At 46.1% G+C, this 18,738-nt stretch overlaps 1 protein-coding gene across 2 annotated transcripts in view; it reads left to right on the forward strand.

Moving 5' to 3' along the window:
- LDLRAP1 (low density lipoprotein receptor adaptor protein 1) overlaps positions 1–18,738 on the forward strand; it is a 106,575-nt gene that overhangs the window by 69,459 nt on the left and 18,378 nt on the right. For both annotated transcript variants that reach the window (XM_058195438.1, XM_058195437.1), the window contains exons 5-6: positions 4,367–4,439; positions 11,872–11,952. In XM_058195438.1, coding sequence (XP_058051421.1) covers positions 4,367–4,439; positions 11,872–11,952 — 154 coding nt within the window. The remainder of the gene's footprint in view (positions 1–4,366; positions 4,440–11,871; positions 11,953–18,738) is intronic.

The following is an 18,738-nucleotide window of genomic DNA, read 5'->3' on the forward strand; positions in this document are numbered from 1 at the left end:
TACTCCCGAGTTGTCCTCTTTGCTTTAGCTGCTCTTGCTTTCTGGCAACTCTTCTCATGTGTGCATTAGGAACAGGCTCCTCCTGTTCCTCTGACTCACTACTATCAGTGTCTGGAGGCTCCGGAGTCCGCACCTCACTCCCCGATGGCTCTGGCCGCATCGCTGCCTCCGACACAGAGCCCTCATCCGGGCCTTCCCCAGCCTCCAGGACTGGCCCATTTTCTTCCTCAGCTTCATCGCTGTCTGACTCCGTTGCCAACTCCACAGCCTGCTGGCGGACTACAACACTTTTTTCAGTGCTGTAGTAACTTCAGACGGTCACTAAATGAACTTCTGTAAGTCGAGAACTACATGTACTCAGGGGCTTCAGATCTTTTTATCTCAAGGAAGTAAGGTACCATGAGTAGATTCTTCTGGGAGGATCTTCCCAAACAGGTCAAATCTGTTTAAAGTGGGTGGTCTTGCAAGTAACTCGATGCCTAGCCATACAGGACTTAATGTAAAAGTTTATTTTGAGTCGCACCTGGAATCTTATTAGTAGCCAAAGCTAAGTAACCCCAGTTAGGCATAATACGATAATTGGAGACTGGTGTCAGTCATTAAGCAGGTCAGTTTGGACCAACAGCAGCTTCCAAGTAATTTTTGAGGGCAGCCCAGGTAAAGCATATTGTAGTAGTCTAATTGCATGGTGAGCTGTAAGCCACCCAGAGATGGTCTGATACAAAATGAGCAGCAAATAAATTTAGTAAATAAATAAAAATAGTGATGAGTGCACGGAATCTGTATAGCCTAGTTCTCCTGTTTCAGGAAAGGCAGCATCAGATACACTAATTGCACTGATAGAAAAGAATATTTGCAGTTCAGGGTTGAGCTGTGGGCTTCTTGGTGCTCTCTGAGTTCAGCTAACACTGATGATGTTTATTTATTTTATTTTAGGAAATTTATATTGCTGCCTATTCGCACGTGGGGACTCAAGGCAGCTTACAGGAATATATAAAACAACAAAACTAGTAAAAGAGAATAATCATATAATAAATTAATAAATTAATAAAATAATATAATATCATAAAATAAACCCCCCTCCCAGCAACAGCACATCACACGAGCCATTTAATGGGCTCCATCCCGCTCTGGGATCCCCAGGCCCGCTGGCAGAACCAGGTCTCCAGTGCCTTCTGGAAGAGTATTAGAGTGGGGGCTGTTCTAATCTCTGAAGGAATGATGTTCCAGAGAGAGGGAGCCTCCACAGAAAAGGCCCTTCTTCTGGGTCCCACCCGGTGTATCTCCCTAGGCCTAGCGGACAACATTCCTTGCCTCCCCGCTCTGGTGGGTCGGGTAAATATGATCGGCAAGAGATGGTCCCTCAGATAACCTTAAATTGTTATCTAGTTTGGTACTGAAACCAGCAGCGGGTTTCACATCTTGTTACCACCGCTTCGCCCTGTGCGTGCACGCTCGCTTTGCGCTCACGCCTTCTGTCCATGCACTTTGCTCACATGCGTGCCTTCCGCGCATGCGCCTGGCCTGAAAAATGTGCCTAAATAGGACAGCATAGAGCCAGGGCGGATGGGTGAGCCCATCCACGATTTCCGCTCCCGGTTCGCCCGAACTGGTCTGAACCGACTGAATGCCACCACTGACTTCAAGAAAACAACCAAGCTCAGAGAGCACCAAGGACCTCATGTACTAACTGTAACTGGGCAAAGAGCCTCCCAACAATGGGTTCCACTTGTCATGAATCAGGACAATCTTTTAAGTCCTGAATGTGTGCTCTGAGGTGTAAAAGAAATGAACAAGGTTACTCCTGGTGGAAAGGAGTATTTATATGTCTGTCTGTCTAGAAAGAGAGACCGCTATGTGTGTACTGTATATATGGTGTGTATGGGGGTAGGGGTGGGAGGGATTTCATCTTAAAGACCCATAAGACATGGAGAAATCAAGGTGATAGGACTGAAGATGTTCTCTTGATGTCCCACTCCTTATTGGCCGACATCTTGTTTTGGTTTTTTCCTTCTCAGAATGCATTTCTTTCTGTTCATTTTTTTACTTTCCAGTTTTCCCAATGTTCTGTTATTTATTTCTTTTCCCACCGGAAATTGCACCACAGCTGTTCAGCAATTTTCTGTTGAATTTGAGCTGTTTAGTCCTGCATGAGGCGAAGTTGAAAAGAAGAAAACAAGCCCAGTAACCACAGGTTGTCCCTTCCTTGATAGGAATAAAGAGTGAATAACTGCAGCCGGCCCAAGCTGTTGTAGGACTTAAGAACAAGGGAATTGAGGAAGCTTAGTTAAGAGCTTTGGGGCGCCATGACTCAGTAGTTAAAGATGCTGAACTTGTCATCTGGAGAGCTGACAGCCCAGGTTCGAGACCCGAGGGCTGCATGACGGGATGAGCTGCCGTGCCTTGCTCCACCTCCTGCCCACCTAACAGTTCGAAAGCGTACAAATTAGGGGTGACATGATAGCAGTATTCCAGCATTTGAGGGGCTGCCACAAAGAAGAGGGGGTCAAATTAATCTACACAAAGTATCAGAAGGCATGATTGGAAACTAACCAAAGAGAGAAGCAACCTGGAATTAAGGAGAAACTTCCTACCAGTAAGGACTCAATTAATGAGTGGAACAGCTTTGCCTTCAGAAATTGTGGGCGCTTCATCACTGGTGGTTTTTAAAGAAGAGACTCGACAGTCACTTGTCGGAAATATTGTAGGTTTTCCTGCTTTTGCAGGGGCTGGACTAGAAGACCTCCAAGGTCCCTTCCAGATTCTATTCTATTCTATTCTATTCTATTCTATTCTATTCTATTCTATTCTATTCTATTCTGTTCTATTCTATTCTATTCACAAGTAAATAAGGAGCTGTGGTGGTGCAGTGATTAGAAAGCAGTATTGCAGGTTAACTCTGCTCATTGTCAGGAGTTCAATCCTGACCGGCTTAACGTTGACTCAGCCTTCCATCCTTCTTAGGTCAGTAAAATGAAGACCCAGATTGCTGGGGGGGGGGCAATATGCTGACCCTATAAACAGCTCAGAGTGGGCTTTAGAACCGTAATTGAGCCAGGAATTACATTTGTAAGTTGTTATGCTCATAAGTCAAGGCATCCCACCTCTGGATTCAAAGTTACAACTGTTTTGTAAAATGGCCACTAAATTCCATGGTTGTTAAGTGAATCCCCTTTTCCCAGTGGGGGTGTTTTGCGGAAAAACCAGAAGTAAAAACTGGAAGCTTGCAAAAAAAAAAAAAAATCACAAATTTCAATCACATGACTGTGGGATGCTGTGATAACAGCCATAATAACAGTGAGCTGATTGCCAAGCATCCAAAATATGATCCCATGAGCATGGGGGGCAGGTCTGTGCGGCCGTTGTAACTCCCAAAACAGGGTGTAAGTAGCTCTTGGGGGGTTAGTTGTAACTCTGGTGGCCTCTGGTGGCTCAGACTGCTAAGACAGTCTGTTATTAACACAGCTGCTTGCAATTACTGTGAGTTCAAGCCCCACCAGGCCCAAGGTTGACTCAGCCTTCCATCCTTTATAAGATAGGTAAAATGAGGACCCAGATTGTTGGGGGCAATAAGTTGACTTTGTATATAATATACAAATGGATGAAGACTATTGCTTGACATAGTGTAAGCCGCCCTGAGTCCTCGGAGAAGGGCGGGATATAAATGCAAATAAAAAACAACAACTCTGAGCAGTGTTAAGCAACCAATTGTAAGTCAGGACTATCAGTAACAGAATTGGAAGGGACCTTGGAGGTCATCTAGCCCAACCCCCTGCTCACGCAGGAGACCTCTACTACTAGGGATTCGAACCACTGAACTGCCAACCTTTCTGATTGACAAGCTCAGTGTCTTAGCCACTGAGCCACCTAGTCAGGCTATCATATCCCTCTTTCCATTTTTCGGGAATCTCTCAGTGATGTTGAACTGAGAGTTGAAGAGACTAGAACAAAGCTGTTTCCTTCAAATTTGTAACAGACCTATTTTAACTACTGCACCATGTTGGCTTACATGCTTGCTTAAAAGGCGGGGATTTGATATGAACTTTCTGTAGGCAAAGCAATTCTCTATAAACTCCCCTCTTTCTCTTTGAAGAAAAGAAGACAAGCCTTCCAAATAATTGTGTGAATTCACCCAAGGTTTTCTGCAGCTGCCTCCAAAGTCTCTGTAGCCAAGACTGCCAGCTTCGCTATTAAATTAAGTCTTAACTGGTGTGGGACCGACAGAGCTGTAGAAGGAGGAACGAGGCTCTTGGTTTAACATTTCTCCTTTGCTGTCTTCAGACCCGTAAAAGGAGCTGCCTATTAGTGCCCCATTATAATTGCTGTTGTATCTGTGTTTTTTTCCCCCTCCCTCCTCTCCCTCCAGGCCCAAGCCGTCACACTCACAGTTGCTCAGGCTTTCAAGGTAGCATTTGAATTTTGGCAGGCGTCCAGGGAAGGTGAGTGCGAAATTCAGCTGCTCCTGATTATCTCCTTATAGTTAAATAAGAGGGTTGAGAGCGGTCGTGGTTTTGCTTTTTCCATTGTTGTTCTTCACGTTTGAGTTTCTTGTGGATCATTGTTTATTGCTGTTGTGGTCCGCCAGCAGCCTGGGAAGCTGGCAATGGAGTTGGACAGTGATGAGGCTGAGGAAGAGCGTGGGCCAGTCCTGGAGGTTGGGGAAGGCCCGGGTGAAGGCTGTGTGGTCGGAGGTCTGAGGTGGGGCCAGGGCCATCGGGGAGTGAGGTACGGACTCCAGAGGCTGACAGTAGTGAGGCAGAGGAACAGGAGGAGCGTGTTCCTAGTGCACGCATGAGTAGAGCTGCCAGAAGGCAAGAGCAGCTCAAGCAAAAAGAACGACTTGGAAGTAGGGCTGTTGTGCCTTGCCCTCCCTCCTCTCCTCCTGTCGCCTCTTGGGCCTGCTATCAGATTCAGAGTCTGATAATGAAGAGGAACGGCCTGGCATGCCTCCAGCCCCCAGCCTTGGCCCCATGCCCGGACAGAATGTCAGGAATGAACAAACAAACCTCACTTCTACAGCGTGTGAGCAGGGAGCCAGCTACATGCTAGAATTACTGGCAGCAGATCCAGAGGAAGGGAACTCACAGTGGACGGATCCCCGCTTCTGGACATCTGAGAGGCGACGTCAGCAGAAGGAAGGGAGGGGCAGGCCTGGATAAGTGCTGAGTCATGGAGCCACACCCCACAGCCTATGTAAAGGATCAGCTTGAGTCAAGCAACTTTGAGTCAAGCAAAGTCTCCTTTCGTTTGCTGAAGTCACAACTTGGATTCCTGCCTGCCCTGAGAAATCTGAAAGGAATTTGGCAAAACTGCAGAGGCTTCGTGGCCACGCTTGATACGGACTTCCTAGACCCGGTCGTCGGAGTGGGAGGGAGACACGACAAGGGCCAAGAGATGATTGGCCCCTCCCATAAGGCTTAAAAGACCAGCAACGGCATTTGGGCTTTGCCGGAAAACAACAATAGCTTCGTCTTCTTGCATTTATTTTGTATCGGTGTCTTCAGAACGTTTGCCAAGAAAGGCCTTTGGCAGTTTGCCTAATTGGACCAAGGTTTGCGATAGGACTGAGGAATTTGTGTTGGGAGGAATTTGCTTTAATTTAGTTGAACTACGCTGAGAATGAAGTAATTCTCAGCTGTTTGAATAAAGTTTGATTGTTTTTACATTGACTGAGTTTCTTACTACCTACTGGGGCCTGGGTCACAACAATTGCTTTTTTTCCCCCCAGTGTATTTAGGACACTGCAGGGAAATGCGTTGCATCAAATTTGGACAGTTCTGTTCCTCTTTAAGTACAGATAGTCCTCGACTTACGACCACAATTGAGCCCAAAATTTCTATTGTTAAACAAGGCAGTTAAGTGAGTTTTGCCCCATTTTATGACCTTCTTTCAGTGGTGGTATTCAGCTGGTTCTATCCAGTTTGGGTGAACCGGTAGCAGCGACTGTGGGAGGCTCCGCCCACCCATCCGGACGCCCTCACGTCTTGTTTTTGAGGTGGCGCGTGCGAGCGAAGCAAGCACGCACGAGCACGTTCCCATTTGCGAGCCAGTAGCGAAGGTAAGTGAATACCATCCCTGCCTTCTTTCTCACAGTGGTGAAGCGAATTACTGCAGTTGCTAAGTGAATCATGCAGTCATTAAGCAAATCTGACTTCCCGCAGTTGACTTTGCTTCTCAGAAGCCGGATGGGAAGGTTGCAAATGGTGATAAATGACACCCCCCCCCCAAAAGACCGTGCAGCTCTCAGAAATTTACATGCCAGTTGCCACATGCCCGAATTTTGATGACATGATTTATGGGGATGCTGCAATGGTCCACAAGTGTAAACACTATCATAAGACACTTTTTTTTCCGTGCTGTTGTAACTTCGGTCACTAAACAAATCCTTGTAAATCAAGGATTAATAATCTGGTTTTTCAGGATTCTGGTGGAAGATTGGTGGGCGATTGTGGTGCTGCAATACCCTTCCCCCCCAATTCCTGCAACCTGGAAATTTATCCCTTTCCACCTTTCAGTAGGTTGCTGGTATTTAATGCTTAGGATAGCTTTTCATTGTTGCTGTTGTTGTCACCTGGATGATGTAGGTGACTCAGGCCCAGGTCAGCCCTCGCACTTGGCCTAGAACAGGGGTCGGCAACCTTAAACACTCAAAGAGCCACAGGTCATAACTGGAAGCCCCCTGTTCAATTCTGGAGCCGACCAGAAGTCTGGTTCCCCCACCATAGAGTCTTCTCCCAGTGCGGCATCTGTTTTTCCTTTGCTGGCCAGAAGTCCAGTCCCATCCCTCCCGCCACCATAGAGTCTCCTCCTAGCATGGCATCCTTTTTCCCTCTACCTGTCCTAACTGAAAGCTCTATCAATTGTGGAGCCAACCGGCAGCAGGAAGACTCAGCAGAGGGATGAAAGAGCCACATGCGGCTCCAGAGCCGCAGGTTGCTGACTCCTGGCCTAGAAGCTCCTTCATTGATTAGCTCCCAAGCCAAGGTCAGAGTTTTGTTATTGTCATCCAAGCCCTGCTCAATTTGGGACCAAGCCAACTTGAAGGTGTCGTGATCCAGCTCTCCAAACACGACGAACCCTCTGAAGTGAACTCAAAGATTCCTTTAATTAGGAGTGCCGGCAGCCCTGGCAAAAAAGTTTCTCTCTCAACACAAGCTAGCAAGGCCATCTGGCTGGAAAATGAATAGTTGTCTGCCATATCTATTCATCTCCTGCCCCTGCCTTTTATCCCCAGAGCTAAGATGGGGTTTCATTAGCAGCGGTGGCTCTTCCTTCCCAAGGACCGGCCCATGGATTTCCACTGCTCTCCTCTCCTCTGCCTTCTGCTCATCCCCGTGTCAGGCACAGGACCCAGCTGTTCCTCCTCTTCCTCATCAGCCACCTCCAGACCTGGGGGCTGTTGACTCTCCATCTGAGGGTTGACGGAAAACCCAGATTCTGCCTCTGTCTCTCTCTGTGCCGGCTCCACTCCCTCTTCCCCCTTGGAGCTCTCAGGTTGCCTTGATGTTGACCCTGACTCCCACGCCTCCTTCTCGGATTCGGCTGTTGGAGGGGCCTGCAGCCAACAGGCCACAACAAAAAGCTAAGGTCAGCTGGAGAGATCATCCTGCGTAGAGGTGTGCAGAATTTAAAATTGCACAGAGTTCAGTTTTGAAAAGGGCGATCTGACCATAGTACAGTTGTGTCAGTGCCCTGTTCCAACCCTTTTGAAGAGTTCCTAGTTAGAAAGAGGCATTTCCAAATTGGAAAGGAACGTGTTGAGCTTGGAATATTTCTGAAGAGCCTGAATCACTTGAACCCCAGTTCTTTCAAGCTTGAAATGAAGTGCTTTGAGTTCAGACCATGTCAAATGCCAACTAATTTGTGCACCGCTATTCATGCACGTGTCAAGAGTGGGCAACTTCTTGGAGTCAAGCAGTACCTACTTCTAGGGTTCTACGTTCTAGTACCCAATGCTACCCACCTGAGGTAGCACTGATGATGTTACCAAGATGGGTAATTAAACGTCTGCAAGAAAGTAGCCAAGCTCAGAGATCACCAAGGACCACACAAGGCCCGTTTCTACCTTTTACCATCTCCACAACCCCTCTACCACACATCATCCTAATTCACCACAAGCTGGCCAAATCTAACACTTTAGTGGGAGGAGAACTAAGACCTGTCTTCCAGAGGCCTCATTCTGTGATTTACATCCTTAACTGGGGAGAAAAAGAAAACTGATGCGGTCCAAACAGGTTATTTTGCTTCCAAATTTAAGGGGAGCCATTTTTGCATGCTGGAATCTTTCTTCACTGTGAGGCAGGGGTCACCAATCTTTCGGACCACTAAATTCATAATTTGAAATTCCTCGGACCACTAATATGATCTGCCTAATGACCGGCCGGGTGGGAGTGGCTAGGTGGTCATGTGACTGGGTGGGCGTGGCCAGGTTGATGTCACTCACATCGAGGGGCACCTCGCCAGCCTCTACTCGCCCCTCCCCTCCCTCTCAGCCACTCCTCGCTTCCCTAGCAGCCTCCTTAGGGCCCTAACAGGAAGCAGTTGTTGGAGCTAAGCAGCCACCATGAGAGTGGGGTGAGGTGGAAAGGGAGATTTTGCAGTATCTTTTCCCTGCTGCGCCCGCAGAACCAGTAGTAAAAAAAATTTGAATCCCACCACTGCTTCCATCCTTCCAAGGTCGATAAAATGAGGACTCAGATTGCTGGGGACAATACGCTGACTCTGTAAACCGCTTAGAGAGGGGTATAAAGCAATATGAAGTTCTATATAAATCTAAGTGCTGTTGCTTAAGGTGATCACATGACCCCAGGTCATAAATACATGCCAGTTGCCAAGCATCCAAATTTTGACCAAAGGGATGCTGCGAAGGGGTTGTATAAGTATGAAAAACGGCAGCGTCGGGTTTTTTCCCAGTACCGTTGTCATTTCAGACGGTCACTAAATGAATGGTTGTAGGTAGAGGACTGCCTACATCCCTCATCCTTGCACACACATGAACTAACACGCTTCCTTCTGCTATTGAGGAAATGTATTCAGCCAGGGCTTCTGGCTACGGCTGACCGCCTGGTAGCAATGGAGAAGTAGGCAAGACAGTGAACCATCTGTCTCTTTGTCAGCGGTGGATTGGTTGGCAGGCACGTCGGCCCCCCTTCCAGACTGCATGTAGTTGTGATTAAATGGCTTCCCCAGGCTTGGCATCACGCTGGTAGGAGAAGGCCCTCCCTGTTGGCTGCTCTTCCTTCAACAATCACAAAGGCTCAAAGGTTGACAGTGTGTCTAGGAGAGAGATGGGCTTGGAAATTTTTTTTTTCCTCCCTGGAAGTTCTGTTCCTCCTGTTTCTCTGCCATTGAATAGCCGCAAAGGGGCTCTTCCCCCTCTGCCTATGGGGAGCTCCGGGCTTCCCAAAAACATTTTCCACTAGGAATCCTCTCTTGCCGGAAATCCACAACAGCACATCTCCATGAAATTGCTTCCTTCCTCAGTTGATGTTAGACCATCTTTCTCTTCCCTCCCTCCCTCCTTTCTTCCTTCCTTCCTCCTTCCACTCCCCTCCCTTTCTAAAATAGAAACCTTTTCTTTCTTTCTTTCCTTTGCTCTTTTTTCTTACGCTCTTCCTTGCACTCTTTTTTTTCTTGCACTCCTTCCTTCCTTCCTTCTTCCATTCCCCTCCCTTTCTAAAATAGAGATCTTTTCTTCCTTCCTTCCTTCCTTCCTTCCTTTCTTTCTTTCTTTCTTTCTTTCTTTCTTTCTTTCTTTCTTTCTTTCTTTCTTCTTTCTCTCTGTCTCTCTCTTTTTTCTTGAGTTCTTTCTTGCACTCTTTTTTCTTGTCCTCCTTCCTTCCTTCACCTTCTTCCCCTTCCTTCCCCTTCCTTCCTTATTTGTTTACTTACTCCCTTCCTCCTCTCCTTCTTTTCTTCCTCCCCCCTTCCTTCCTTCCTTCCTTCCTTCCTTCCTTCCTTCCTTCTTTCTTTCTTTCTTTCTTTCTTTCTTTCTGTCTCTCTTTTTTCCTGCACTCTTTCCTGCACTCTTTTTTCTTGTGCTCCTTCCTTCCTTCCTTCCTTCCTTCCTTCCTTCCTTCCTTCCTTCCTTTCTCTTTCTGCCATTTTCATTACTTTATAAATAAATCAGCAACAGAACTTTTCAAGTAACAGAAAGTCACAGTCTCCTGGTTTCTAGACCAGCCTCTTAACCACCAGACAAACTGGCTCCTTAGGAAGTATAACTAGACCAGTGTGTGTTCTTTCCCTGATTTAAGACAACCAAAATGCAAAGTGAGGTCTAGATTCAACTTGTATAGCTAATTGGACTATTTAGGATGTAATCGGTGTCACATATTCTAAAGTCGGCATTCATTTCTATTCATGAATAGGTTTGCACACTAGTAAGATTTTTCTTGGGAAATTATTCCTTTTAGGTTAGCATTACTGGAGCATTTACCAACAATTGTTCCCAGCCTCCCCTTTAAAAATGTTTTCCCAGTGCTCAGTCAGATATTTACCATTTTTATTCTCCCACAATTCCCGTATGGCTTGCCAGGCTGGAACATATGATCTATAAGGAGCTATTGTTTCAATTTCCTGCAATGCAGTGCAGGAGCAGTGTTATGTGTTGGCTGATCCACTGGTTAGCCTATCATAAGAAGGACACCATCCCAAGAAGGAGGTTCTTGTTCCAGGTGTCCCATCCTTCCAGTCTGGGGTTAAACTTGAGAGCCCAGTGGGTATGTCTGTGGTAGAAATCACTCTGCAGGTTTTCCTTCCTGGAGAAGGAATAGAAAATTGTTAAGATTGTGGTGGGCACGTGCAAACCCCCAAGAGTCCCATTGGTATACACTGGGGTGAAATCCAGCAGGTTCTGACAGGTTCTGGAGAACCGGTAGCGGAAATTTTGAGTAATTCGGAGAACCAGCAAATACCACCTCTGGCTGGCCCCGCCCCCATCTATTCTCTGCCTCCCAAGTCCCAGCTGATCGGGAGGAAATGGGGATTTTGCGGTATCCTTCCCTCAGGAGTGGGGAGGGAATGAGGATTTTGTAGTATCCTTCCCCTGGAGTGGGGAAGGAATGGAGATTTTACAGTATCCTTCCCCTGGAGTGAGGTGGGAATGGACATTTTACAATATCCTTCCCCTGCCATGCCAAGCAAGCCACGCCCACCAAGCCACACCATGCCAACCAAGCCACGCCCACAGAACCCATAGTAAAAAAAAATTGAATTTCACCACTGGTATACACCAAGTTAGATGGAGACAAAATGAGGGCCTTAAATCCTGTAGAAACTGAAAGCAAATCATTGCCCCACCCCCACCCCCCCGAAAACCAACCCTCCTCAAAATGAGCTAGTTGTCTCCCACTTTGGGTAGATTAAGAGCAAAATGGAAGCCATATTTCACTGCAAAATGTAAACTACCTTTTTGACCTCTAAACCAGGGCTGGGTGACTATGGCAATTTTATGACTTGCAGACTTTAAAATCCCCTGCTGGCTCAGGAATTCTGGGAATTAAAGTGCACAGGTTGTAAAGTTGCCATAGTAGCCTAGCCCAGTTCTAAATCTAAGGGGTTTTATGCTCCTACAAAAAAGAGATTAAACTGTCTGCTCCTTTCACGCTGGGGATTGTGGTTCCCTCTTATAAACTCCCTAGGCCAGAGCTTTGCTGGCTGAGGGATTCTGGGAGTTGAAGTCCACAAGTCTTCAAGTTGCCAAGGTTGGAGACCCCTGCCCTAGGCCTAGGCCAAAAACAGAGCACAGGAGCCAGGAACAAAACTCCCCACCTTCTTTACCTTCTTGTAGGTTATAATGCAGTTTTGTGGATTGTGGTCTTAAAACTGACTGAGAAACTGATGAGATTTTGTGTCCTGTTCCCATGACAGAGAAGGAGAAGAGAGACAAAGCCATCTTGGAAGGAGAGACCGCCAGCAGCCTAAATTCAGATACTTCCTCCCCAAAAGCATGTAAGTAACCAAGGATTCAGTAAAAAAGGAAAACTTGTTGAATTTACCAAGTTTAATTCTTGGAAAGAAAGCACAGTCTGAAAGTAGAATGTAGGAACTACATTGTTTGGCCAACATACTACATGGGTATGTGCTACATGGGGTATATTCAGTGGTGGGATTCAGCCTGTTCAGGCCAGTTGGGGCGAACCGGTTGTTAAATTGCTGGCTGGCCCCGCCCTCTTCCTCCCCTGCTCATTCCGGGAGTCCCCATACACCCTGTTTTGGCTCCCAGGTAAGTGCCGGGAGACCTACTAGGCACAAAAAAAGGCACTGGGTGGGTGGTGGTGGTGGTGAGGCCCTCTGCAGCCCGTTTTTGCTCCCAGGAGGCTGCAGGGAGGCCTACTAGGCCCAAAATGTAACGAGGGACAGCCTCCCCCCCCCCGCATCCCGTTTTTGCTCCCAGGGTGTGCAGGAGGCCGAGTGCTGCCGATCACCCCGCCTGGTCATGCCCACCAAGGCCATGCCCACCCAGCCGGTCATTAAGGCAAAGAAGCGGTTGTTAAATTATTTGAATCCCACCACTGGTTATAACTCTCTTTTGAAATCAATATAGATTCTGAAGTCTCCAGGGAGATGAATGTATCATCTGTGAATTATAACACAGGGGAGATTACAGGCAGTCCTCGATGTATGACTACATACATGAGTCTAGAATTTCCATTGCTAAGCAAGACAGTTGTTAAATGAGTTGCTCCCCATTTTACAACTTTTTTCGCCACAGTTGTTAAGCAAATCACTATAGTTGCTAAGTGGATCATGCGGTTGTTAGGTAAATATGGCTTCAATTGACTTGAAAGTTACAAGGGGTGGTCACATGACCGCAGGACAGTGGTGCCATCATAAATACATGCCAGTTGTCAAGCACCTGAATTTTGATCATGTGACCATTGGGATGTTGCAATGGTCATAAAGGTGAAAACCAGTCATGTCATTTTTTTCAGTGCCGTTGTAATTTGGAACAGTCACTAAACAAATGGTTCTAAATCCAGGATTACCTGTACAGATCCCTTGGATCAGGAATGCTTCCAATATTCTAGGACAGAGATTTCCAAACTTGGCAACTTTAAGCCTAACTCCCAGACTGGGCCTCTGGTGGTTCAACGGACTAAGTCTGTCTGTTATTAACACAGCTGCTTGCAATTACTGCAGGTTCAAGTCCCACCAAGCTCAAGGTTGACTCAGCCTTCCATCCTTTATAAGGTAGGTAAAATGAGGACCCAGATTGTTGGGGGCAATTAAGTTGACTTTGTATATAATATACAAATGGATGAAGACTATTGCTTAACACATTGTAAGCCGCCCTGAGTCTTCGGAGAAGGGCGGGATATAAATTCAAATAATAAAAAAAAAAAGTCTGCCAGGCTTAAAGTTGCTAAGGTTGGAAACTCCTGTTCTAGGTTTTAGTGAAGGTTGACCCCAGCCCTCATGACATATGGCAAGAGAATTTGAGAATTACGGATAGTCCTCAATGTGCAACCATGATGGAGCCCAAAATTTGTGTTGCTAAGTGAGAAATTTGTTCAGTGAATTTTGCTGCGTTTTATGACTTTTCTTGCCACATTTGTTAAGTGAATCGCTGCATTTGTTAAGTGAGTCACACAGTTGTTAAGTGATTCTGGTTTCCCCCATTGATTTTTCTTGTGAGAAGGGGATCACATGACCCCGGGACACTGCAACCGTCATGAATGTGAGTCAAGTTGTCAGGCATCTGAATGTAAATCACATGATCGTTGGGATGATGCAATAGTCATAAGTGTCCATAAGTGTTTTCACAACATAAGTGTGAAAAATAAGTCACTTTTTTCAGTGACCTTGTAACTTCGAACAGTCACTAAGCGAGGACTACCTGTATTATCCCAGACAAATCCCTGCTCTGCTTTATTTGTAAGCTTGATAACAGAAGCTGTTTTACAACACTTCTTTGTGATCTCTTCTAGGAGCTGTCTCTTTCTCTTTTTTAAAAAGTAAAGCTTATTATAATATAAAATACAAACAGAAAGAAAGATAATGCAGGAATGGGGAAGGGAAGGAGAGAGCGGGTGCAAGGTAAGAGCGAAAGAGGGGAAAAAGCAACGACTTTCCCACGTTTTTTCTAAAACCTTTAGAATTTTCAGCCAGCATGGTCTTCAGATTAGGAATTCTGGAAGACGTAACCTCACAACTTTGAAGAATAATAAGCCGGAGGAGGTTAGGAAGCTTCTGATCTAAGGCACCTCTTCAGTTTTTAATTTGTGTAGCACCCCAGTTCAAGCACGCATGAAACTAAATTAAATTCCGGTTATAGGGCTGGTTGTCTTGAAGGAGGAGGAGCTGGGTGTAGTTTTGACCAGCATACAAATAGCTCAAATGAATAAGATATTCATCTTCACAGACTCTTAAGGAGCATATTATTTATTTATGTATGTATTTAAATTTAAATGCTTGCAGGGCTGAGCATACAAGAACTAGCTTAGACTGCCAGGATGAGATGGGGGGGCATTCCTCATCATTTGTGAAGATGGGCAGAGCGGCAAATTCTTAAGCCTTTGCAATAACTTTTCGGAATTAAAAAAAAAAAATCCAGTTGCTTCTTTTTTAAAACAAACAAACAAACAAGCAAAGTGGATAATTTCTGCTGTCTATGCCAGGGGTGTCAAACTCGATTTCATTGAGGGCCACATCAGGGTTGTGTTTTTCCTTGGGGGGAGGCAGGGTGGCGTGGCCGGGGGGGGGCATGGCGAGCTCAATGTCAGTCATGTTGGGGGCACCTGTGGTGGCCCGAGCGCTCTGCCAGGAAAAACGGGTTTCTGAGCTCCGTTTTCGGCTGTGACAGCCTCCTGCTACCCTCTGCCAGCAAAAACAGAGCTCCCAAACTCCATTTTTCGTTAGCAGAGGTACCGACTGCAGGCCGGTCCTTCGCTGTTTGCAGGGCGACCCCGTGGGCCAGATCTCAGCACTCCATGGGCTGAATCCGGCCCCCAGGCCTTGAGTTTGACATCCCTGGTCTAAGGGTTGGGATGGCCTGTTTGGAAAAGCCAGAAGCTTCATAAGCAGAGAAGCTGATTTGTTAGATCATAAATGTTTGGGAAGCGAGGATTTCATGTTTTCTTTCCCTGATGTTGTTTGATGAGCAAAAGGATCAGTTGAAGTGTTTCTTTGTTGATGCTGTTGTGTTGTTTCAATCATGAAGTTTAGTTTACATTCAGATTACAGTTCTTGCTTGGTGCTTGGCTCCGATGGAAAATACAGTGATGCTGAATTAGACAGCCTGGAGTCGGGGTTACCAAAATTGGAGATAACAAGGCTGCGTGAAATCCGGACCCTAGGTTCCCCTCCTCTTCCCCTCTAAAAAGATGTAATTACATACTGCATTTTTCGGAGTATAAGACGCACTTTTTACCCCCCCAAAAGAGGGTGAAAATCTGGGTGCATCTTGTAGTCCGAATGTAGTCCTGCCCAGCTCCTGAAACGGATGTTTCAGAGCCTGAAAAAAGCCTCTGAAACCTCCGTTTGAGAGCCTGAAAAAAAAGCCTCTGAAACGGAGGTTTGAGAAACTGAAAAAAAAGCAAGGCACAGCTCACAACCAAGGAACCTGTTGCTAAAATTCACCTCTGGGAACAGCTGATTGGGGGTATTCCGGGAGGCCGATCTACCCCCAATCAGCTTTTTTCTTATTTTCCTTCCCAAAAACCAAGGTGCGTCTTATAGTCCAAAAAATACGGTAATTACTGTTTTACGAAAGCTTGCATCTGGAGAAACAAAAGGCAACTGTGCGCTCTTTTTTAAATAAATGATGCAAACGGGCCTTGTAGGTTTCAGTTTAAGGATGCTTGCCACTCTATTCTATTCTTCCATCACTCTCTTTTAGACGTTCCCCTTTCTATCTAGCCAGCATTCATCAGCTCCTAGATATCCTGTGATAAAATATAGTCTGGATTCCCAGGAGTGAATTCCAGAGGAGAGAGAGAGACAGTTTAGATCAGATAAACCCATAGTGGTGCAGTGGTTAGAATGCAGCATTGCAGGTTAATTCTGCCGATTGCCAGCAGTTCGACAGTTTAGTTCTCACCGGGCTCAAGGTTGGCTCAGCCTTCCATCTTTCCGAGGGCCGTAAAATGAGGACCCAGATTGTTGGGGGCAAGAGGCTGACTCTGTGAACCTCTTAGAGAGGGCTGTAAAACACTGTAAAGTGGTATATAAAGTCTAAGTGCTATTGCTATTACTATTGTGTGAGAGAAAGAAGATGAAGACCGTGCCTCCTTAACAGTTCCCAGAGTATATGCTTTTTGCTGATGGAGTCTGCTTTAGTTTGGCAAGATTCTGTCTATTGGCGAATAAAGAAATTTGCTTGGAAGAATCACAACGTATCTTACCTGGCATTCGGAGCATGACCAATCCTCTTTGAATTGGTTTTCTTCTTTCCCCTTCACGTTTATTTAGTGGTGTATCGATACATTTACCAACCTTGAAATTTCTTAAGCTGACAGGGGTTCTCTCCCAACCCTCCACACCCTGCATGTGGTTGGGTGGCAGTGTAAGCAGTGGCACCCAACTTCCCAACACTGGAACAGTGGTTGGTTTCAAATTTTTTTACTACCAGTTCTGTGGGTGTGGCTTGGTAGGCGTGGCTTGGTGGCCATGGCAGAGGAAGGATACTGTAAAATCTCCATTCCCTCCCCAATCCAGGAGAAGGATACTGCAAAATGTCCATTCCCTTCCCAATCCAGGGGAATGATACTGCAAAATGTCCATTCCCCCCCAATCAGCTGGGATTCGGGAGGCAGAGAATAGATCGGGGCAGGGCCAGTCAGAATTTTTACTACCGGTTCTCCAAACTACTCAAAATTTCTGCTACAGGTTCTCCAGAACTGATCAGAACCTGCTGAAACCCACCTCTGCACTGGAAGCAGTACGTTCCTATATTTATTTATTTATTTATTTTACTTATTTATTTTGTGGAGCACATATTAGATAATACATATAAGTATAAGTATGAATTGAATACATAAAATGAATACAATTAAAGGGAACATTAGGACAGGGACTGTAGGCACGCTGATGCTCTTACGCACACCCCTTACAGACCTCTTAGGAATGGGGTGAGGTCAACAGTAGATAGTCTTAGGTTAAAGTTTGGGGGTTTTGGGATGAGACCACAGAGTCTGGTAGTGCATTTCAGGCATTAACAACTCTGTTACTGAAGTCATATTTTCTGCAGTCGAGATTGGAGCGGTTCACTTTAAGTTTGAATCTGTTGTGGGCTCATGTATTGTTGTGGTTGAAGCTGAAGTAGTCACTGACAAGTAGGACATTTTAACAGATGATTTTATGAGCTATGCTCATACAGAAGGCGGCGTAGTTCTAAATTTTCTAAACATCTTTAGAAAAAGATCCTTTGCATCTTCTTACTCTTCTTGAGCTCACAGGTCATCCTTAGGAGCTCCTGTAACACTTCTGGATAAAATTCATGACACGAGACAGGCGTCTGATAGATATAAAAAGAGGAGGGAGCTGCATTTGTATTTTTCAGTTGGATTCCTCCCCACATTGACTTCCTGGAAAACGCTAAGGTTCAGATGCCTACCGTGTGCACCAACTAAGTGTGTGCCAATGCCGTTGACACCTGATTGAAATCCATCATGGGCTTAGCAGGCCCTTGTGACCTCTTTGGCTTTGTCATCATGATTCCTGTATATGTGTTATCCTTCAGGGGGAAGAGAGGAAGAGAGAGGGTTAGCCCTCCACTTTCTCTCCAGCAGCTTTCCCTGCGCTGTTCCAAGGACCCATTAAAATTTTTACAGCCTGGATCGCGCCGGCTTGCAAAATGAGGTCATGTCTTCTGAGTATTGTGTTTAAGTGACACTCTCCTTGCGATCCGTCTCGCGGCAAAAATCCATCTCCAAAAGCCAGCATGGTGCAAATTGCCTTAAATTAAATGGCCAGGTAGAGTAGTCTTAGGTAGGGAAAACTACAGTGACCTCCCATCTTCTACAGCAGGGGGTCCAAAGCCTAATTGCAAATTGACCCCGAGCGATTTGTGCGCTCATTCCGATCAGCGTGGTTGTGTGTCTCTGACTGTGTGCATCTACTCCTCAACGTACGACAATTGGGTCCAGAATGTCTGTTGCTAAGGAAGGAGGTGGTTAAATGAGCCGTGCCTGGTTTTCTGACCATTTTGGCCAGGGTTGTTAAATGAACCACTGCAGTTGTTAAGTGAATCATGCAGCTGTTAAGCAACTCCATCTTCCTCCCTTGTCTTTGCTTATCAGAAACTGGCAGGGAAGGTCTCGGATGGAGATCGCATGAACCCAGGACTCTGCAACTGTCACAAATACATGCCAGTTGCCAAGGAACCAAAGTTTGGTCATGTGACTGTTGGGATCCTCCGATGTGTGCAAGTGTGCGAACCGGTCGTAAGTCACTTTTTTCACTGTTGTTGTAACTTCAAATGGTCACCAAATAAGTGGCTGTAAGTCAAGGACCACCTGTATATGATTCACTCTAGTTTAAAATGCTTTCTGGCTAACATAGATATAACAGAAAACAAAATAACAGAGTTGGAAGGTACCTTAAGGGTCTTCTAGACCAACCCACTGGTCAAGCGGGAGACCGTATACCAGTAATAGTGAACCTATGGCACGCGTGCCAGAGGCGGCATGCAGCGCCCTCTTTGTGGGGACGCAAGCCGTCACCCTACCTCAGCTTTGCCATGCATGCGCGCGGGCCTCCCACTGGCCAGCTGGTCTTCAGGTCTCTGCCGTGCAT

Source organism: Ahaetulla prasina, chromosome 10, assembly GCF_028640845.1.
Source record: "Ahaetulla prasina isolate Xishuangbanna chromosome 10, ASM2864084v1, whole genome shotgun sequence".
Lineage (NCBI taxonomy): Eukaryota > Metazoa > Chordata > Lepidosauria > Squamata > Colubridae > Ahaetulla > Ahaetulla prasina.